Source organism: Sturnira hondurensis, unplaced genomic scaffold, assembly GCF_014824575.4.
Source record: "Sturnira hondurensis isolate 20B ecotype Veracruz unplaced genomic scaffold, ASM1482457v3 Scaffold0017436, whole genome shotgun sequence".
Classification (NCBI taxonomy): domain Eukaryota; kingdom Metazoa; phylum Chordata; class Mammalia; order Chiroptera; family Phyllostomidae; genus Sturnira; species Sturnira hondurensis.
The window spans coordinates 10,415,583-10,439,001 of record NW_028090067.1 but is presented as its reverse complement, the minus strand read 5'-3'; the positions used below and the strand labels follow the sequence as shown (position 1 = coordinate 10,439,001).

Sequence of the window (23,419 nt, the reverse complement as noted above, 5' to 3'; positions counted from 1 at the left end):
TGGTCCCCTCCTTCTGCCTCAGTGATGACGGATGAGGCCCGCCCACATGGGGCGGGGCAAGCCACCCTGGAGATCTCTGGGATTCAAGCGTGCGTTTCATTCAGGAACACCCACAGAGAAACCGGAAGTCGTGTTTACCAAGTATCTGGGCATCCCCCACCCAGTCAAGGTGACACATAAATTAACCACCAGTGTTTATTATTCACTTTGAATCCACTGTGTCTTGGATGCAAGCACTCTGTCATTTCTTTCCTGTCTCTTCGCTCAGTAACAGAAATGGGCAGCCATGGACGTGCAAAGTGCTGGGACCCCGAGTGACCGGGAGCGGGGTGGGGTGGGTCTGCCACCACAGAGACCAGGACTGACAGGTCAAAGGGGACGAGCTGAAAACCGGAACCATAACGGCAGCTTGCCGGCCAGGCCCCAGAGCCCAGCATCACTGCCGCTTACCCAGCAGCCGTTTCTCATGACCACTGATACCAAAGCTCGCGCTAAGGACCCCAAGACCACCCTTCAGCAAGAAGGCACACAAGGTGAGTGTCAATAACTTTTAATGGTTCACAGTGTTTTTTTTTAAGAATTATAACAAAAAAACATGGAACTTAGTATGTTTTGATACATTGGGCAATTACAGAATCAAAACCAGGCAAGGCCATAAAGCAGGATCCTTGCTGCAGGGGCAGAACCCTCCACTCCACGAAGCAGAGAGAACCACACGATTCGGCACCATTGTCTCACACTGCCTGCTGCTCTCATTTCAGAGATCGACAGACTTGGAGGCAAAACAAATTTCAAAAAATAAATAAAACAACACAGGCAACTGCCTCGATTCCCCTCACCACCATTCCTTCTCGCGTCTTTGTCATACATGCTGGTGGGATGAGGGTGTGAGGCAGAGCCCGTGGGACGGGTCGGGTGCTCTGCGGACGGAGTGCCAGGCAGAAGCCCGGGTTCCCTGAGGTGACCGAGAAATGCACTTTGAATCTACTACTCGGTGTTGCAGCCAGGGGACACGAGAGGGGAGGGAATGAAAAAGGAGCCACGAGACCCGCTGGTGGGAGGCCTGGCGTCCACGGCACGTGTAAAACCCAACGCGCGCAGCGAGAAGACGGCCCGAACGCCGCCCTCCAACACTCACGCAGCAACCTCTGACTGCGGGGGCGACGCCTCCCCGCAGGGACAAGGTGGAATGGAAGTGGAGGGTAAACACTTCCGCCAAAACCCCACCTGTGCAGTCATGCACTCAACGGGAGACAGCAAAACCGTTTGGTTTTTAAACAAAAATCCTTCACATCCACCTGTGTTCAAAAATAATAATAACTTACGATATTAGCAACTTCCTCAAAAGAGTAATTATCACAAAAGAGTCAAATCGTAAGTGTAGAAAGGTTTCCCTATAAATGTAGTTCTTAGGGAGAGACAGATACATAATACACATGAAAAATAAAGTGATGATATTCTCTGTTTTTAGCTTAAAGCTAAAGTTACTGAAACATGGTTTTAAGCAAGTGTTAAGTGTTTCAGCTCACTCAGACCAGCATGCAATAAACTGAAGACATTTACTGTTTTTCACATTGAAGGTGTATGTCTGCCTCCGAGATGAATGATGATGGAAATCATACCAGACTGCTGAGTTCACGCAGTGGGCCATTGCCTCCAACAGGCCTTTTCCTTCCCTAAACAGAACGGAAACTGGTAACAACCAGCGACATAGCACTCAGACAAATCTGGCCCGTCAATCATACATTACTTGCTGGAAATGTAACTTATTAGGGGAGACGATGCTAGACAGGTCAGTCGAGTAGAACAGAACACCTGCGTTCGTGGGACGAGCCTATCACGAGCCGTGGAGAGCGCCGAATCGTGCCTCTCAAGCAGCGAGGCACCCGTTGTGCACACTCGAGCCATGACTGGCTTTGGACAAGTCTCGAGTGCTCACACCTCTCATCTCTAGTCTCATTAACACCTTGGAGAAAACAGAAAACAATAACGGGCACTAGGAGCCTGACAAAGAGAGTAAGAAAACCTGCAGAGGAAGAGACACGCGGAAACTGCTTCGCCAGTTGTTCCATCACTGCCCACCGCGTGGGCTTGGGGCCAGTGACTTCATGGACGCATCTCCGATGCACTGTCGAAGGTCAGTTTCCGGTCCATTGTGGTGACCCCAGTGTGACGCTGCTTGCCTTCCATTCACCGCTTCCTACCCAGGAGATCCAAGGGGGCCTTGGGTGATGTGAGCACAGGACACACAGGTGTCAGAGCCCAAGACCCTTCCTGACAACTTCACCTTGGATGTGGGCAAGGAAACACCAGTGGAATGGAGTCTTGGCAGCAGCACCCACACTGGGGCTTAACCTCAGCAGCCGGCCTGCAGGATGCTGCCCCCAGAGCGCTTGGTCACCGACAGAGTCGTGAATATCTGTGGGAGGAGAAGCACAAGATTTTCAGACACCCAGGCAAATGGGTCACCAGGGAGGAAGCAGTTCAGGTCGCACCGTTCATACCAGCCAAGGAGTGCGGTGTTTACCGAAATGAAAAAAACAGAGAAGTAACATGACCAAGGATAGCCTCAACTTCCCCAGAGGGTAAAAGGGGGAAAACGTTTTAAAACCAAAGCAAAAGAGAACAAATATTTAGGTTATATCTAACGTCAAACTATCTTGTCACGAGGGTGACTGAAACAAGTTACCCAAGTCGCTCGCTCATCTGTTCTCTAAAAAAAGCGCACGGGGAGGTATTCTGGACCTGCAGAGGGGTATGAAGTGCACTGTTACAACACCCACGTGCCTGCCGGCCCGGGGAGCCCTGTGAGCGTGGTCAGAGGCCCACGGGTGCCGCTGCCTGGCCGCTCCCTCCCCACCCCCCACCAATGGGGGCGGGTCACACTCCTACGGAGTCCCTCCTGCTTCCCTTTGTAGCTTTTTTAAAACTTTACACGAACATGGCAGATGGTGCCGTCCTCTTCTGCTGCCTGCTCTCCTGGCTCACACTATTTCTATAACCTATCCACACGGAAATCCTCTTCTAACTCTCCCATCTTTCACTGAGTAGCTTTCAGTTACCACAGGATACCGTATATGCGTGTGCTGCAGTACCCAAATCATTCAAGCAGCGAATGCACCACAATCGCTTGTCCAGGCTCCTTTGCCTGGCCGTCCTGGCTATACTGCACTGCGCTGACTGCAACATGCTCTGTGGCATCCAGGAGTCTCCTTGCGCCCAGAGCTAGAGGCGCAATTGCTGGGTTGGAGGGTAGGTGCCCTTTCCACGTGACTGGATTTCCAAGGTGCCTGACCAAGCGTCACTCTCATTTGCAGTGACCGACGAGTTCTCATCTCACATCCTTGCAAACATTTGGTGCTTGTGGGTTCAGGCCCTTTATTAATAACATTTAGGCAGCTTTAACTTGCTACAGCGCACGATGGCCTATATATAAAACAACGGTCCTCAAACTTTCGTGAACAAAGCCTATTCATACTGATTAAAATACACAGGGATTATGCAAATTTGACGGACCTGCGGTAGGTCTGAGGGATCTCATTTTTAGCAAGAGTCCCAAGCGACTGGTTGTTACACAGGTTGTCTGCAAGCCACGTGAGGATCTGTCGTGTGACACTGGTGTCGCAACCCTCCCCCTCAGCTGTTTATCTTCCCAGTTTCACCAAATAAGAAACATACAAAGAAATAGCATTTCTCTCTCTAGAAACAGATTTTTATTCCTGGCCTAATGGAGTAATTGGTACCAAACCAACTGTCTCCGCTAAAACGACCAAAAACTAGACAAAACATATGAAATAATTATTTCAGACACCAAACAACAGGCAGTGGGGCTGTGACTCCCGTAGAGGAAAAACAAATAAGCGAAGCTTCCACAGGCCTGGCCGTCTACCCAGAGGCACCCACAAGCCCCAGGGGGAGGAGCCCAAGGGGAGCACAGATGTCTTGGTGACAAGGAGGCAAGAGTGGACACTGGGGAGGCTGAGGCAGCTAGGATTTGGGGGGGCTTAATTCCCCGGACAAGGGAGGTGCTACCCAGAAAAAGAGCTCCAGAAAGCTGCATGAGGTCCGTCACCTCTGGCTGAACACCAGGCTGCACAGGTCTAGGGGGCAGGACCTCACGGGGCCAGGAGAGAAACCACGGCCCCAGGGCTGTACACTGAACAACCACCAGCACCCAGCTGGGACTAGGAGAAGTCCCAGTTCTCACGAGCTGCAGTCCAGAGGCCTCCCTGAGCACCTGGGGCAAACACTGGAGACCCCAGAAAGTCGTGCCTAGGCAGAGGGCTAAGCATTACTAGTCCTGGAGTAAAGCTACTCTAGATTGCCCTACCAGAGCTTATAACAAGCCTCCAAAAGATCAGATGAGCCACTGGGACATTAATGGTCCCTACGACGAAACCCAGGTACCTGGTGCAGATTCGAAATGCTGAAAGGAACAAGAAACCCCATCAACCTAAAAATACTTCAACAAATACTTCCATGAAGACAGCAAAATAAACACATTTTCAGACAAGCAAAAGTTGACTGATTTTGTTACTTGCGAACACACACAACCAACAATGTTCAAGAAAGTTCTTCCAGCCGAGAGCGATGGTAACAAGGGACGACGCCTTTCCCTCCAAACGGGAACAGAGTCATCGTCGCCTGCCCGGTGCTCAGCACCCACCTCTCTTATGAACCCCTCCTTCCTTCATGACTCAGGGCGAGAATGTCCCCCCTCCTGCCAGGCTGGGCTTTGGATCCCGCCCCCCCAAGTTCTTGTTTCACATACCCGCCCCCCCACCTTTTCATCCTTAGCCTTGCTTTTTCCAGTGGCCATCCCCAGACTGTATTTATCGAAACACAATCCTCCCTCAAACTGAAGATCACCTATATTACCAATCTCTCGTCCTCTTTCAGCCAAATGGTAAGCTGTTTGGCATTCACAGTCAATTTTTACTCCCCAGGTCACTGAAATCTCGCTCCACCCCCCCATTCCATGGGAACGCCCTCCTGCAGTTCACCAGTAACTCTCACCACCCCCAGAGGACGCCCCGAAGCCTCCACTTCACACGGCCTCTCTGCAGCCATCGACCTCACCTACCACCTTTCACAGCTCCTTCCTCTTCTTCTTCCCTTTGTGACTGGTCCTCAGCCACCGCATGGAGGTCCCCTGCAACACCGATTCCTCGGCCCCAGCAGTAGTCAGAGGCCCTGGGCTGGCTGGCTGGAGCCCTCAGCCACCCAAATGTGCTGCACAAATACTGCCACTGTCCACGCGTGCAGGACATTGCAAAGCCAGAAAGCACTGCCCAGGGCTGCAGCCTCAGCTCCCCGTCTCAGATGCCTCCTAAGTCAGTGGCCTCGTTCAGTCAACAGTCTCTCTTCAGGCAGATGAATCTGCCGTCTCTCCAGCCACGTGTCTCTCCCGGGCTACACACCAGTGAGACCTAACTGACACCTCTGCGTGGATGACACTGCAAACTGGAAACACCCGGCACGGAACCCTCCACCTTCCCCCAGTACCATTCCTCTCAGTGAACGGCATCACCACTGCTTGGATGCCCAGGCCACACACCTGGAATGGGTTTATTAGTTTTTCCATCTTCGTTACTATGATAGGTAATCCACTGTTAAGTCACATGTCTCACTTATCTGTTAAATTTGGTGGCTCTTTGTGCTAACACTGGCAGCTCAGGTCCTCACGATTGCGACTGGCCACTGTGGAATTTTCAGCATTTTCACCCACTGTGACCACCTTTCGTGTGGACCACACACTGCACACCCCCACCCTGTTGGGACACAGACCTGGGGGCTGGGTTGCTCTGGCCAAAGGCCTGTGTGCGGAAGTGGCACGCATTACTCCTAACGCCAGTCATGCTTTCCTCCCTCCCCCACCTCTGCCACCTGCCCTGCAGGGAAGATGCACAGAGGCTGGGCTGCAGCTCACCCAAGGTGACCAGGCAGCACCGGCAAGGAGTAAACGGCTGCTTTTACAGGCAAAGCAAACCAAAACCAAACCACCACCCAAATGGTCCACCTACACTGCCTAGTCATGAAGGCACAAAAAGGCTTGTGTTCAACAGATGAAACTTAGAAACATATTTGGTCTCTGAGTACAACTGGAACTTTAATCCAAACCATTCTGGCCGCACAGAGTGGGCTGGGCGGCAACACCAGTAAGATTCTGCCAAGTTGATCGGCCCCACCCTACCTACACGGACCACCCTTCCGAGGCCATTAAGTGTCCCACTGAGACTGGGCGCCTCGGCTCACCTGGGCGCACCCTGCGTGGACTCACAGAGAGCCTGTGCCCTTGTTGACGCCCCGAGCACCTAGATGTGTTCTTTAGTGAGCTGCCCCTTTGGTTCCCGAGAAACGTCTGGTCCCCTGGCTTTTATTATGAAGAGGGAAAAGAGCACACACGCACACAAGCAAGGCCACTCTGACTTACACAGACTGAAACGGCAGGTATTCCCATCAAAAATACTTTTGCACAGAAGGGAAAATACTGTTGTGCAAAGGAGGAACAACACTGAGGAAAAACCCTTGGTCCGCGGTGGCCTCAAACCAGGGACGAAGCTCTTCCCCTTCCTTCTACACCAGCGTGTCATCGGCACCTCAACAACTCAGACCCAGGTAACAACGGCCAGTGCGGGGAAAGCACTTAAAACACGAAGCCGGAAGAAACTATTAACAATTCATACCCAAACAAAGAATCATGAGAAAGATTTCATCCTTGTTAGCTAAGATACGTGAAAATCCCCCTTGTGAAATAAGCCAGCTCCCCTTTTATACTTAATGCACAAAATTTTGTACTGGAGTTTGGAATATTTTCATTAGCATTCTTACATTCAATGCCGATGACACTGGACACCAGTACAGCTCTTGGGAAAAGCGACGAGGTTCCTTTGATTAGGAAATGTGTGGCTCGGGAAGAGGACAGAACACTCAACGACGAAAAGAGCTGCGCCAGGATGATGGCGTCGTGGGCAACTGAAACAGCATCAAACACCCTGTGTTTTCCATTTTTATAATGGAAGGAAGATAAAGGGCCTGGGAATGTATTCAAACAAATTTCAGGCAAGTGAATTTGCCAGCCTAAGTTTTCTTTCTCAGGAATTCATTTAGAGATAGAACTTGTGGCAGGTTTGGATAGAAACTGAAACATACCAAACATGCAACTAGATAACAAAAAAGTTCTTATCAATTTTTCTTATTCTGATTTATGTTTAAAAGATGGAGAAGTCAATATACTGCCAGTGTTGAGCAGTGTACATGAAAAAGCCAGTGGGGCCAATTTTTACAAAGATTTTATTTGCGCACAGCTGCTTTATAATTTCCCTAAGAACACCATTTTACAAAATGAGAATAGAGGCTGTCCCTTCATGCTTTTCTATCCAACACACAGAACATCAACAAAGGGTCAAGGGTCGCTGGTTCCCATCCCAGTCAGGGCATGTGCCTGGGTTGCAGGCCAGGTCCCTAGAAGAGGGGCACTTGCGAGGAGACCACACACTGATGTTCCTCTCCTTCTTTCTCCCTCCCTTCCCCTCGCTCTAAAAATAAATAAATCAAATCAAACACACACACACACACACACACACACTCGGGTCAAACGCTGCTGCAGGCTTCATCTGGCCCCAACACCTCCAAGCCTCACGAGATCCCCTCACTCTAGACTGGGATTATGTTGACTATTAAAACAAAGCACGTAGCCCTGGCTGGTGTGGCTCAGTGGATTGATTGAGAGCAGGCCAGTGAAGCAGAGGGTCGCCAGTTCAATTCCCGGTTGGGGCACACGCATGGGTTGTGGGCCAGGTGCCAGCACGGGGCACGCAGTAGGCAACCACACATTGATGTTTCTTTCTCTCTTTCTCCTTCCCTTCCCCTCTCTCTAAAAATAAATAAATAAAATCTTAAAAAAAAATATTTGATGGTGGGCACTGAAATTCACTTAAAGACATTTTACAGGGGCCTTTTCTAATGTTCTTTCCTTTCAGCTATTATATTTCCCCTACAAATAAACTTGATTAGTTGAAATTACTACTACAAATGATGTGCAGTTGGTTTCCCACTCAATTACTGCTGCTCGGCTGTCCAGCACAAACTACCACCACACCACCCTCACACTGAGCAACACTGATGCATTGCTGATGTTCCCAGTCTAACATATTGACACCACGGGCTTTCAGTCAAAACGAGCAGGGTCCCCCTCCTGTTAGAGCAATTCTGGAAAGAAACCCTTCAGAAAGGATTTTGCCTCCAAGGGCCAAGTCTCGACTGAAGAACCTGTCGACTTTCCTAAGTAGTTAACCTTCCAAACCAAAGGCTGCCCAACTGCCCGAGTTACCTTAAAGAAACGGATGGAAGACGTCACTCAGGGTTTCATTCTGCCCACCACCCAGCAGGCCTGGGCGCCGGGACTGGTTCTGAACACTCTAAAGCTGTGCTCGGGACCTTAAATTATTACTATTTCTCATCCATCCAATGGGCTGACACTTGTGAAATTTGATAAAAATGTATTTGGAAAATAAGTCTAAAAGCCCTAGAAATTAAAACTGGATTTTTGATGATTAGATCAGCCACTGTCAAATTACTCTTCAAGCTTCTACCCCTTGCTCCAGCTCCATCCCCAACTCAGCGTGGACTAGGAGCACTCCGTGGGCGGCCTCGTGCCCAGCACCCCCACTCGGTACACGGCCCGACCTGAGAACACGGTGCCTCCAGCAGCAAGTCCACGTCAGAACCCAGCATTGAGCACAGAGAGGCGAGTTCCTAAAATCCCCTACCCACCAAACTTCCCTTGCCCTTGACCAAGCAGCTTGAAAAAGATTTCCACCACCAGGGGTCAGAAGCCTTTGTTTTTTCAAAATCTAGTTTCTAAGCAAGTAGTTCATAACCAGGGGCTTAAAACAAATCCAGAGGTGCTTTTTCAAAATACACATCCCTCCCTACCCCCTTAAAAATATTGTAATAATGACCTAAGTGAAGCCACACCCATAATGAAATACCCTGGGGAAACCCGACCAACAGACTCAGACAGTCACCAAACACCTGTCACACGCCAGGAACTCTCCAAGACACATCCACTTCCCGCGTAACTGCTCACCAGCCCTCTGAGTTAGCTCTTACCGCTGCTTTATTTCATGTGAAACCAAGCTCCTGAAAAGCTGGGTGACACCTCCAGGTTCACCAAAAAGAAACTGCTGAGTGAGATGACAACCCAGGTCTGTGTCTCCTTATGCTCACGGTGCCACCCATAAGTCATTTCCAGTCTTTAATTCGATGTCGACTATTATAGAAAAGTTTGTGGAAATGGAGTATCATCTGTACACCGTGCACCTTGGGGGCCAGACCGCCTGGGTTGGAATCCCAGGTTGCCACTTCTAAGCTGGTAACTGCGGGCGAGGCCCTCAGCCCCTCTGTCCCACTCTGTGAAACGGAGAGGTACGCCACCTGTCTTGTGGGCATCTTCTAAGGACCGGACAAGTGAACACACACGGTGCAGAGCCCCAGACACACACAGCGGCCGTCACCGACACCAGTGCCACTCTCGGGGCTTCCCCTCCCACCTGCTCTTTCTGCCGCTGCCCCTGCTTCAGGCCACAAATAGGAATCACTCTCAGTTCTTCCCTGCCCACATTTCCCAAGTGGCCACCATGATCAACTCTAGCTCCTGTTTCAATGTACCAGGGCATCTCAATCTCCACGGCCGGCACCCAGTTCGGGCCATCCCTCGTGCCTCTCGACAGGCCTCCTTCAGTCCATTTCCTAGTGAGCAAGAGTGATTTTCCTCCATGTCCCAGCTGACCATGTTACTGCCCCACTTTAAGCTTCTCTCGGCTGAATCCCAATGCCTCAGGATAAAGTCAAAATACCCTGCACCCTGGTTCACAAGGCCATGCATGACCTTCCCCTTACTTCTTGTGTGTGCATGTGCATGTGTGTACATACTGTGTTTTTCAAACTATAAGACGACCTCCCCCCCGTTTCAGAGGAATAATGGTTGTTAACGCTGCTGTTGAATTGTTTACATTTACACGGGTGAAATATTATGTTATTAAATATTTTAGCACATTTTTTGCTTCAAAAATTTTTCTATTTCCCCCCCTCTAAAACCTAGGTGCGTCTTATGGTCTGAAAAATACGGTATGTGGTTTGTTTGTTGTTTTTTTTTTCAACTTCTCTCTAAGCTTTTCAAGCTACAGCAGTCCTGAGGGACTTTCAGCAGCTGAACAAGCCACCCTTGCCCCCACCAAGGCTTTTTATTTGGTGTTCCTTGTGACTGGCCAACACCAGCACATTCTTCCAGGCTTAGGCAACGACCCTGCCCTGACATCCCCACCCCAAACAGCACCTGACACTATCACTCTGTCCTAGGGCCCATGCGCTGAACTGTGACGGGCACTTGATCATCTGCCTCCCTGCTCGTAACTGTGTCTCAGATCCCTGCTGCATTCCGAGGGCCCAGCACAGGGCTACGCACATCGCTGCACAACAAAAGCATTCACAGTGAGACAGTGCCCAAGGTTTTATCTCGTTAATCACCCACCAGCTTGGGAAAAAGAGGAGGTTGTGGAAAGCCCTATCAAAGCAGTGGGACTTAGCTTCTGAGCTTCAAAGTCCTGAGAGAGAACCAACAGATGGAGATGCACAGAAGCAAATGGTTAAAAAAGGGGCTCCCAAATGAGCCAGGTAGCCCACGGGGAACAGGCACCTGCCTGGCCTACGTGCAGGCAGGGCTTCCGGAAGACGCCCTGGCTCTTGGCTGCACCTCTGCCCGGCTGTCGGCCGCCCTGCCAGATGCAGCCGGCTCACCGCTGCCTGTATCATCACAACACGACGGTCACTGCCCCGGGGGGTGGAAGGAGCCAAGCCCTTGGCAGTCTTCTAACCAGCCCAGCGAAAGCAGAATTCAGACCAAGAAATCAGACACTCATATGTAAACTGGAAAGTTAAGTTTTTCATTCACCTTGGAGATGACTATGGTAGCTTTTCAGTATCTTGGACTGGCATCAAGATTTTTAAATATATTCTTGTTGTGGGTTGAACTAAGTCCCCCAGAAGGACATGTTCAAGTCCAAAGCCCCAGAATCTGTCAACGTAACCTGATCTGGAAATAGGGTCCTTGCAGGTGTAACCAGGTAAAGGTGAGGTTGTAATGGATTAGGGTGGGCTCTTATCCAACGACTGATGACTTTCTAGTAAGAGGAACACTGACACAGACACAAGGAAGATAAGGCCATGTGAAGACGGGGTCAGAAACGGGAGTGATACATTAGTAGGTGAAAGAACACCAAAGACTGCCAGCAACCACGAAAAGCTCGAGGGGGCAGAAAGGGCGCTCCCCTGGCCGTCTGGAGGGAGCGTGGCCCTGCAGGTCAGACTTCGGCCCCCAGGGCTGTGGGAGAGTGAGTCTGTTGGTGTGAGCCACCCAGTTTGTGGTACTTTTTTACAGTAGCCCTAGAAAATGAGCAAGCTCATTAAAAGTATTTTCAGAAAAAAAAAGAGAAAGAAAAAAGAAGTTAATTGGCTCTTTCCCTAGGCTGAGAGTAACTGTCTCAGTCATTACACTGAATAAAAGATATTATCACAGCACATCCTTTAAGAACATTAATCTAAACTCTTTCCAATTTTCAGGTTATAATTTCTGAATCTTAGCTTTAGTTCACAAGACAGCAGTTTTCTGTGAATGAATGATGCCCTAGTCCCTGACCACATTAGTGTTTCATGCGACCATCTCCGATAGGCACACAATAGTTTAGAGGCCACTACCCATAACACAGCAACACAAAAGGAAGAAAGTCAGGTCTTGACGCTGGCCTCTCCTAATCAGCAAAGAGTCCAGTTATGTAAGGGCAACCAGGAACGGAGATGACGAGTTGGCAGCCTGCCGAGTGAGCTCTGGCAGGAGTGTGTGTGTGTGTGTGTGTGTGTAAGCACAAGGCAGACCACAAAGACCACTGGCGGTGGTGGCCAGACAACCATCTCCACTTTCATCTCCACACTTAAGCTGGGATGCGACAGCTCTTCCCAGGCTTCACCAAGTTCTCCGGCAGAGACACTGCGACATGCAACTCCTGAATAGTCACTGACAAGCACGAGGAAACACTGACACCCAGAGGCCCGGAGGAGTCAATTTCTGGTTCTACTGTCACCTGTCAAATCTTTTGAAAGCATCATTCTCCAATCTCATTCTCTGAGACCTAAAGCTAAAGAAGCACACGTATCGTTCAGCCTCCAGGTGGCCCTGAGATAACTAGTACTGCAGATCTTTCTGGGGGTGAATGGCAGTATTAGCCGACAGCCATGAAAATAATTCAGAAGACACGGTGAGTACAAGATTTAAGGCACATCGCTATCAAGCACTCTCATGGCTTTTACCAAGTTCAGCAGCACAACAGTAATACCCACCCGAAAGAGGAAAATACGGGTTTTCTAGAGACAAGGCGTTGTTCTGAGGTGCTCGCATTCACTGACAAGCTGCAAGGAGGGGCAGGAGCAGCCAGAGGGCGGCAGGGAGAGCACCAGCTGCAGTGCCCCAGGTCTGCCACCTGCAAGCCGGGGACGGCATGCAGCGCTCTGCAAGCGGAGGCGACCCACCTCCGCACAGACGGGGTGGATTCCGATGGTGCTGTCCAGCTGCTGTTTGGTCAGTCCACACTTGATCGCGGCCGCAAAGCCTTGCGTGACTTCTCCAGCGTTTGGACCCAGTACGTGGAAGCCCACAACACGTTCCTAAGACAGAAAATTAAGTGACACAGTTACACTGACATTTTTTTCCCCTTAAGGGCCTAGAGTATTTTCCCAGTCCATTCTAAAAACCGCACTGAGAAATGGCCAAAGACATACTCGTACTATTGCTTAATGCTAAAAGCTACTTAGGCTAAAGATAACTCCAACACAGGCCCATACACAGAGTGAGGTCACATGGAGCAAGAAGGAAGGGACAAGAGCTGGCCACGAGTGATGGTGAGGGGCAACATTAAAAGCAAAACTGTCTGCAACTTCAGAAGCATCACAATGCTCTGAGAAACGTTTTCAAAGGGCAACTGTGTCCTCCTCTCCTCTACTGTTTTGAACTTCCAGACTGTCTGTGATAGCTGAAACATTTAAGGGCACTCAATCAAACCAAAAGTCATTTTAACTCAGGTTTTGGGGATAGATTAAACTTAAGCCCCTTCCCATATGAAAATGTTTTTGAAAGCAATAGAAAAATGTTTGGCAACTCTGAAATACCTGTGTAGAAATTATTTTCGATAAATTCTAAGTCCCAGACTCGGGACAAACTCTGCCAAGAGCAGAAAAATCCGTTGCACTGTTCAGATTTTCAGAGCCAACTCTGACTGAGCTAGGCTGTCTAGTGCCCAGTCTCCCGGTACCAGATGTGGCCAGGCAGGCTGTAGGTGCAGGGCCTTACCTAAGGTTCCCTCCCTCTGTGGAGAGCAATCAAGTAAGTCATTCTGTCGCCAAAGCACTGTAATATGTTCCATGTTGGACTGATGGTACTCATCCTGACAATCAGGGGTTGAGTGTATGGATACACAAAGCCTATTCTAGGTCTTAAAATATCTACATGTACAGGTAATAACATGAATAGATCTCAAAAAATGAGATTAAAAACATCTCTAGCCGGTGTGGCTCATTGGATTGAGTGCCAGCCTGTGAATCAAAGGGTTGCTGGTTTGATTTGCACGGGAGGCAATTACATGTTGATATTTCTCTCTTTCTCCCTCCTTTCCCCTCTCTAAAATAAATAAATAAAATCTTAAAAAAAAAACAAGCTGCAAGCCTCTATTTAACTGAGAATACCACTCAAACCACAACGTATAAAGTTCATGGATAAAACATGAACAGACGAGACACTCCAAGTTCAAGGCTGTTGCCTCCGGGGCAGGGAAGAAAGGAGTGGCAGAGGACCCAGGACTACAAAGGACATGGGGTGAGGGTAAACAGCATGGAGTCTGCCTTGTGCAAGTTTGAATTCCAGCCCTGCCACTAACTAATACATGCCCTGGCACAATTTTTTAACGTACCTAACACATATTTAACATAGCTAACATCCCCATCTAACATATACTCACACAAGTAAACTTTTAATAGAATTTGTCTAAAAGAAAAAAAACATCTAAAATGGTTTCTGTCAACTCTATACAGTTCATTACGGGTTATCCCAGTATATTCATTTCTTAAATGTATATATAACAACCTTTTTCCACAGAGGACCCAGGTTTTCCTAGAACCCTGGATTCTGCAAAGAGCAACACGCTGCTGTGTTACTGTCTAGAGCAATAGCTTCTAAATTGGACATATGGCTTAATTATATTCAAATCTGAGACACAAAATTGTAAGTTTGTTAGGCTGTTAACATATGGATTCTTTAGCATCATTTATATTTTTAGAGGGCATTTTTCTTAAAGTAAGATCCCAGCCAAGTTAAAAATACCAGTTCTCAGGAGATTTAATGAACCCCACAGAGCATGTGTACGGACATGCGTGTGTCTGGGGTTACAATACAAAATGAGACGCAGCAGTCAGAAAAGCTCGAAAACCAATGATTTATACGAGTGCTTTGTCAGTATGGAAATAAACTGTAAGGTCAAGGAGTTTACTCACAGGTACCTATCAATGGTACATACATGTAGCAGCAAGCAATAAAACCTTAAATCATAACCCAATTAAGCCTTGGCCAGGCAGCTCAGTTGGTTAGAAACGGCACTCCAATGTGCCCAGGTTGTGAGTTTGATCTCCGGTCAGGGAACATACCAGCAGCAACCCATGAACCCATACACACGTACACAACAACTCCACATGTCCCTGACTCTCATCAGTTTACTGCTTTCTCACTTGTGCCGGCTGCTTTAGGGCATAAACTTCCACTGCTCCTGCTCTTTTTTGTTTTGTCATTATTTTTAGATGATCAGTGACTTCATCGGTTCCCTGGCACACACACACACAGTTCCTAAGTCGTCCCTCCGGTCCCTTTGCCCAGCACATTAAGTGCCTGTCCACTTCGTGCGGGGCTCTGTGCAGCGAAGCAGAGGGGCGGCCAGCGCACTGCCGTGGCCCCTGCCCTGGCATGCGTGTGCTCCGGGAGGACTGGCGGGTAAAACGGTGAGGGAACACAAGGTGCATTGTGTGATCAAAACAAAGCCTCGTACTAAAAGCAAAATGAAGTCAGTTGAGAGGATTAAATGAGAACCGTACTTACATTGTCTTTCGTATTGCAGACTATCTTTGCGTAGCATTTGTTGCTATCTCTTGATGGAACCGTCCACTCCAACGGCCAAAAGTAACTGTGGTAAACCTAAGAAGGTAAGAGCACAATCAGACCTACCATCTTCAGAAGCACGCCTGTCCAACACCAGCCGTGGCACAAAGCCAGTGGAGGCTCTTTGGTAATCAGACTTTTGTTGGGGAGCGCTCTGCCTGGTTTCAGGAATTGTAACCACCCCCCATGGCTAAGGATGAGTGAGCGACCTCCGGAATTCAAGCCGAAGGAGACAAAGCTTGTCTCTGGTAGCAAATGCTGTCTCAGTTTCCTCTCCCTGCCCCAAAGAATGGTCGGAAGTCCGTGGCGGGTAAGTGTCCTCAGAGAGAGAGGGGCAACCTAAGCCAGACTCCATCACTTCAGAGGCCATCATGTAAGGACTCAGGGGGCTGGAACAAAGAGTGAGCAATAGACCCGTGCCCCCCGGTTATGTGACACAGCCCGAGTCCCCAGGTCCTCTGGGAGAAGCACTTCCTGGCTCTAATCCATTTAAGCTTGAATACCTGATGGGGAGGGGGGAAATCTGGCAACACAAAGACTTCCTGAAAAACCTGTGAAACCTGCTCTGCTAAGAGTGCTTTCACTCATATGTTAAGGGTCTGAGCAGGAAATGAGTATGTCTCCCAAAGTTTCTGCAAAACCCCCTTCCTGACAGACTCTGACTCAGACTAAGCCCTCGGATTTCTTTGAAATGTTCTCTACTGTTTGATCCTTGCCGCCCTGTATTCCTGTGTACTACAACCCAGTAAAAGCCCCTGGAGTAAGGGGCTCGAGGCCCTTCCCTTTTGAGGGATCAGCCACCTCTCCGCCCCAAGCAGATCATGTCTTGGTAGTGTTTACTTTCATCCATGGTGGACAGGGGGACTTGGGAGAAAAGCTGCCCCCACTAAACAATAACATTCACAGAAACAGACTCACAGACGCAGAGAGCAAACCAATGGTTGCCAGAGGGGAGGCGTTCGGGAGCTGGTGACAAAGATGCAGGGGTTGAGGAACACGGATGGGTGGTCACAAAACGGTCACGGGGGTGGAAAGTGCAGCACAGAAAGTGTCCACAGTGTTGTAACAAGCACGTATGGGGCCGGGTGCATATCAGACTTCTTGGGGGATCACTTTGTGAATTATGTAATTGTTTAAGCACTATGCCATACACCAGAAACTAATACAAAACCATACTGAATGTCAGCTGTAACTGAAAACTAAAATTTAAAAAACCCCACACAAACCACCAATAAAATTCATGGAATAAGTAGGACTGTCAGACCTGTTGCTATATGCTCATCCCTTACCTACACGTCGGGCTGCAAAGAAGAAACCCTAAGTCATAACCACAGGCAGCAGGCGAAGGAGACAAAGGAGCCATGTCATCACTTGCTGTCATGCATTAACATATGGATTAAAAAATGACGAAAACCAACACTATCTTGTGACCAGAGAGGAATGACCACTTTGGGCAGGAAACAAGTAAAGTGCCAGCAGCAATGATAGCAATTACCTAATCACCTTGCTTCCCAAGGCATCTCCTTCTCCGGCATTATTCACGGAAAGTACTGAAGGGAGGCGGCGAAGGAGGGAGGGAGGGAGGGCCAATGGAAGGACACAGCCTCGCTGAGGCCTCACAAACTTAAGTTCTGGAGGACTAAAGAGATTTATTTTCTCCAACTGCTGGCCTCAATTCAAAACATATTGTATATAGTTGGCTGCCTTTTAAAAACATACGGATTATGTAGATTATAGTAAGTGTTCTTTTATATTATAAAATGATATGATTTTTCCTTAAAATATGGGTTACTAAATTGAATGTATAGTATCATAGTCATTACAACAATTATACAAAAAAAGATAAAAAATATTATACCCAATTACTAACAATTACTGTTAACAAATATAACTCTATGAGTAACTGTTTCCTACTTCCCTTACATTTTTCAAAATTTCAACTTTTATAATAAAAATTTCAACTCTTACAATAAAAAATGCAAATTTTAATAAAACAAAGCCCAAAGATGGTCTGTCAAGAAATGGAATAGCCCTGGCTGGTATAGCTCAGTGGACTGGGCGTGGGCTGGAAACCAAAGGGTCACCAGTTCCATTCCCAGTCAGGGCACATGCCTGGGTTGTGGGCCAGGTCCCCAGTGGGGGGCTCGTGAGAGGCAACCACACATTGATGTTTCTCTCCCTCTTTCTCCTTCCCTTCCCTTCTCTCTAAAAATAAATAAATAAAATCTTTTTAAAAAGAGAAAGAAATGGAGTATATAGTAAGAACCTTAAAATCTAAATACTTCTTGATAGAATAATTACTCCTGTAATATAAAATACTATATATTATCCTATAATAATAAAATACTCCACAGAAAATAATTCTCAGAAAATAATCAGAGAAACAGATAAGGGATAATGAAGAAGCTCATCCTTCTATTAATAGTGAAAAACTGTACACAGCCTAATAAAGAATGGCATAACAAATTATTATAGAGCATCCCTAAAAGGATATTACACAAGTCATTTTAAAAATGGTGTGTTCAGGGGGAAATGCTTATGACCTAATATTAACTGTAAAGTAGGACCGAAAACTGCACATAACTTAATCACACTTTTACAACCATTTAAGGCATATGCACCTACATAAAATTATACATCATACAACATATAGAAATGCACAAAATTATTTAGAGACAAGAATATGCCAAAATATTAATTAGCAACTATCACTTCATGAATTAAAATTTCTTTTTATGTTTTCTTAATTTGTCAAACTTCCTATAATGAGGTTTATTATTTTTAGAATCAAGAAAAGTGAATAATGTGTCAGTAACAGACCAAGCTACTACACGCTTCATAATACAGACAAAGGGTGGTAAGAGATTTAAAATAAACTCACATCCTAAAACCTGGTCTTTGAGAAGGTTCTGCTAAAAACTTTTTCCCAAATGATTTAAAAAGCAGCAGTCACGTTGTGTAGCATTATTTGCGTATATGAAAATAATGTACTTTGTGTGCATTTTCCTTAAGTAGATGATAAAAGGTGAGTGGTATAATTAATATAAATTAGATGATAACGGTAGCGAGGAAAATACCTAATAGAACAGTAGAAATGTAATTAACTGTAATTTTTTTCTTTGTAGTTTCCCCTGTTTTTCTTATTTCTAACAATATTGTTTTAATTTAAAAAAAAAACTAAACCAGTAAAAGTGGTTCTAAAAAGTAGTATTATTGGGTCAACTGATGACATAGAAAAATGGAAGGTAGATCAGATAAATGTATTATATGAATATATTAAGTTTCCTAAACATGATAACTATCCTGTGGTTTAATAAGAAAATGTCCTTGTTCATAGGAAATACATACTGAAATATTTAGGAGTAAATGGGCATTCAACTTACTTGCAATTGGTTCTGGAAAAAAATACACACAGATACTGAGAAACAGAGAGAGACTATGAAGTGTAAAAAATAAATGGGCAAATGTTAATAGCACATAAATCTGGATAAGGGGTGTACAAAAGTCCTTAGTACTATTTTTGTCCTTTTCTGTGTGCCTGAAATGATTTTTAATTTTGAAAAGCCAGTGGTAGTAACTTAACACAGGGGTAAAGAGAACTTACCTCAATATTTTCTTCCCCAAATTTCTCCACAGCTTTCTCTTCAGAGAGGCCACAAGCACCATATTCCAAAGGAGTGAACACAGTGGTAGGAACGTTGTCATAGTCGCACTGTTTCAAAATGGGCAAGAGTTAAGAGAAGAGAAATTGTAACTCAAGAGGGGTTCACAATTAGGGGAGGAAAGCAGACCAACAAATTTCCACCAAAAGTATGGAAGTCACACTCCCAGACAGAAATCTGCTACGCAAGAACCGTGAAGGAATGCGATGAAGTTTCAGCAGAGGTTTGAACTCATGAAGAAACGATTCACGTGATGTTAACTACAAAGACGTTAACTTGCTCTCCTTTTAATAAAGCAGCCAAAAATAATATGAGTGTACCCAAAGCTGCTGGTCCCGTTATTGGTGTCAGAAACCAACAAATATCTGAAGAATTAATTAGGTAATACGTGTTAAGAGTCATAAAAATATTTTATAACTTCTGGCCCCATAATCTCACTCTTAGACATCTATAGTAACTTAATATATAGGAACAGTGGCATGCATTAACTGAGCAATGCTGTAGTTCTGTTCAATAGCAGCAACATTGGAGTAGCTTTAAAATGCAAATAAGGAAGTGGTTCTATAGTATATACACGCAGTGTAATACTATGCAGCTATTAAAATGAAATGAAAACCATAAAAACACAAAAGTTAATGATTCTGACTATTTCCAAAGCCTGTTTTATGTAAATAGGCACAGATGACAAAGGGATGCTGAAGTCCAAGATGTTGTAAAATGCTGTATTAAGCAAATAAATAGGTTTCTCAACCACCAGATTTCTCAGAGCCTTTAATATGCTGATGCAAATTGAGAAAACTGTTATGATGTAAATGCAAAGTATGTCTGTAAATGCTAATTGGCAAAAACCTACCCAGGCACATTTGCCCATAGAGGGGGGTTATTCTGCATTTAAAATATGAGAAACTGAATTCTTACTCTCTAAAACAGTAGGGGGAGATCTTTAAATGTGCCTCCGTCTAGAAATAATAAATATGATCCTTCCCCTCTAAGAACATAAACCTTTGGAATTCTGATTCAAAAGTAAAGGCAGACATCTGCTTACAGCTATAATGGTATATTATGGGCCAAATTTACCTCCCTGCATTAAACAACTAGGAAGCCAGACAAGTATGACGTAACACCTTCTAAACACTGGACAACAGCGACAGGGCAGACGCTGCACACGGAGAACTCTTGAGATTGGCAGTGAGGTCCTCGGGAGGTTTGGGCTGAGTTCCCCAGATGTGCCAGAGGAGAGTACTCAAGAGTGCGGGAAGAGCCACTGGAGAGCAGTGGGCCCCCAACGACCAGAGCTCTAGCAGGACTGGAAACGCTTCCTGTTCCCATGGCCAGCGTAGAAAGAATTCATCACGTAAGAGGAATAGAGTGAAGACCACCAAAGGGCATCAATTTAGCAGCGAAACTAAATGGTCTCTAGATGACAGGTTGCTGTTGCCAGACCCAAAAGAAGCTTAAAAGTAAGTTACAAAGGGATAAAACTAATCCTAGGTAACTTAAAAGGCTGTAGAACGAAGTCCAACCCTGTACAAAGCAACTCAACAACAGCCAGCACTGAACAATGTGAAATGTACAGTAAAATGTACAATATCTGCATCCATCCAGCAGTATCAGGACATGAGAGGTCCAGGCGAACCAATGCCATAACAAAAATCAATAGAAACAGACACTGAAAAAGAGATGATGGAATTAGCAGACGACATTACAAGAGCTATTATAAATTTGTTCTGTCTATTCAACAAGGTAAAGGAAAACCACCTGCTGAAGGAGAAAAAAAACAGGAAAATTTATTTTAAATAAATGAAAAAAAATTTAAAGCACCAACTACACAAATTGGGATTAACAGCCCAAGACAGTGCAGAGGAAAAAAAATCAGTGTACTTGAAGTCATCACAATCGGTTCTCTAAGAAAATGAAGCACTGAGATGGGGCAGGGCCTGGTGGAGGGTGGGGAAGGGACACCAGAGCAAAGCATCAGAGACCCACGGGACAGTACTGAGTGGACCAACACTCAATAATCAGAAGCTAAGGGAAAATTTAAAAAGGGGAGAACAGAAAAAAAATAGCTGAATGACTGAAAATTTTTTAAATTTGATGAAAACTATAAGCAGATAAATCCAAGAGTCTTGGACAAACCACAAGCAGAATAATTATAAAGAAAAGCATACCAAGACATGCAATAATCAAATTGCTAAAAAATAATTTAAAAATCTTAAGAGAAACAAAGATAAAAAAGTTCATTTTCTTCATAATCTATGCAACCACAAGACAATAGGTAAATTATTAAAATATTTAAACTAACACCATAAATCTAGAACTTTATATTCAGTAAAAATATCTTCCAAAAAAATGAAGGTAAAATAACCTTATTTTTTAGCCACGGGAAGCCCTCTCCACACCCCATTGCATGTTTGCTTCTTCCTTGAGCACTCTCTGGGTCCTAGAGTGTCCTTCCTCCCTTCTTTTCATCCCTCCCTCTCTCCTTCCCTTTCTTAGAATTTTAGATATGATTCACATACCACAAAATTCACCTTTTCAAAGTTTCCAAGTCAATGGTTTTTCTGTATAGTCACAAAGTTATGCAACTATTATCACAATATAATCCAGAAAATTCCACCATCCACAAAAGAAACTCTACACCCATCAGCAGTCATTCTCCATTCTCCGCTCTCACCCCTGACACCTCAGTTATAATAAACTTTTAAAAAAAGAAAACAAAAGCCAAAGAAATCATCATGAGCAGACATGCATTTAATAACCGGTCTTGTGAAACACACCTAGGAGTTTCAACTTCCTACACTGACTTTAAAAAACCACATTAAAATATTAATTAAACATATTCAACATTCCGGGAGCTGAAGACATATTTTTAGAAACAACAGGGAAATTAAGCCTGAATATCGGTGTACGCAGCTCTGCACATCGACATTATTACCTAGGTCCCCAAGCCCTTTCACACAGCCTCCACAGGTGCCAGGAAAAGATTCCTTAACTTGGTAATAATAAAATTGATAGAAAATGCAACTGTTATGAGTATATGAAACACAACAGTGCTGAAATGTGTTTAATCAAGATCATTTTATTCTTAGTGTGATTCCAAGAGTGACAGTTTTCTTACTAAAGTCACAAAGGTACAGCGTCCTTCACTATGCCGTTTGGAATTCAGCTGATGAAGCACATCTCGGATGCCATCATCAAAATAACTAGATTAATCAAGGCCTGGAAAACTTCCCAACTGTCCCTAGACAGAGATCTGGGAGCGTTATTAAAGACAGTGTTGCAGTGGGTGGCAGCCATGACACTCACCTTGACAGTGGAGCCTGCATAAAGCCTCTGAGCCAGCAACCTGCCTGCCTGGATCGCCACTGGGGTGAGCTCCGGCTTCCCCTCCAGTATGTCACCGATGGCATAAATGTAAGGCACGTTGGTCTGCTCTTCATCCGTGACAGGTATTTTTCCAGTCCTGCAAATCCATTCCGTTAAAAAGCATCATTAATTACCATTATTAATTAAGCAGAACAAAATCCCCTTTATCCCCAAGAAGCCCCAAACTGTGACTCTAGCTGAGGCAATGTTCTAATGTATTACTAAAACAAAACAACTCAGAGGACATGAAAGCTCAGAGATAATTCTCCCTGCTGTTTTGAAAACTAAAGGAATAAGAAGACTATTAAGAAACACTGGGATGGGAAAGCTAGAACATAGTGATTAAAAATAAGGATTCTAAATTCTAAGAACCAGGTCTGTCTGTTATTACCTCTGTGATCTTGGGAGAGCTATTTGCCATCTCTAAGCCTCATTTCCCCACCTATAAATGGGAATAATAATGGGAATGGGAGTAAGAAGAAAAAGGACTCCCTCATCTATTACCATAGGGGTTGTTAGGACTGAGAATCCCTGTAAAACATTCAGCACAAGAGTCCATGGCTCACCTACCTATTCAGTAGGTACAGAATAAATGTTAGCTACTGACATATGAAATCTAAACCTTAGAAGCAACTGGAAACGGGCTAGCAGGTCATGAAGAAAGAGGAAGAAAAAATAATCCTCACAGAAAGACTAGAAACTCTTCTCCTGAACAACTGATTCCTGCAAGGAGCTCGCCGTGACTCCGGGGGCCTGCTGCCCACACCGCGTGCCTTTACCAGCTGTGAGAAATCCGAGATTTCTTTCCTTTCTTTACCTGCCTTTACAGCTGCCCCCACAGTAGCTGCCAGAGTCTCAGTCACCCAGGGCAGGGGCACAGTCCAGAGGACTTCAACTTTTAAAGCACTGGAAGAAATTAAAGTTTTCATACTTGCAACCGTCACTAGAAATGTGACCACTCTGGTGATCCTAAAACCAGGTAGCTTTAAATGTGGCCTGAAAAAGCGCATGCCTACAACTAACTGGGGGCTGCATCTCTTTCTGTACGCATTAAAGAAACAAAAAGCAAGTCACTGCGGCTCTCATTTAGATTTGGAAAAGAAAAAAAAATGAAAGTAAAGCCAAAAGAAAATACTGT

General features: G+C 45.7%; 1 protein-coding gene across 2 annotated transcripts in view; it reads right to left on the bottom strand.

The window, feature by feature from the left end:
• Positions 1–534: 534 nt before the first annotated feature.
• Positions 535–23,419, bottom strand: part of TXNRD1 (thioredoxin reductase 1) — a 53,999-nt gene continuing 31,114 nt past the window's right edge. For both annotated transcript variants that reach the window (XM_037068528.1, XM_037068527.1), the window contains 5 exons: positions 22,222–22,378; positions 18,858–18,965; positions 15,194–15,289; positions 12,586–12,720; positions 535–2,419 (listed from right to left, as the gene is read on the bottom strand). In XM_037068528.1, the coding sequence (XP_036924423.1) occupies positions 2,357–2,419; positions 12,586–12,720; positions 15,194–15,289; positions 18,858–18,965; positions 22,222–22,378 (559 nt within the window). In that variant the 3' untranslated portion in view covers positions 535–2,356. The remainder of the gene's footprint in view (positions 2,420–12,585; positions 12,721–15,193; positions 15,290–18,857; positions 18,966–22,221; positions 22,379–23,419) is intronic.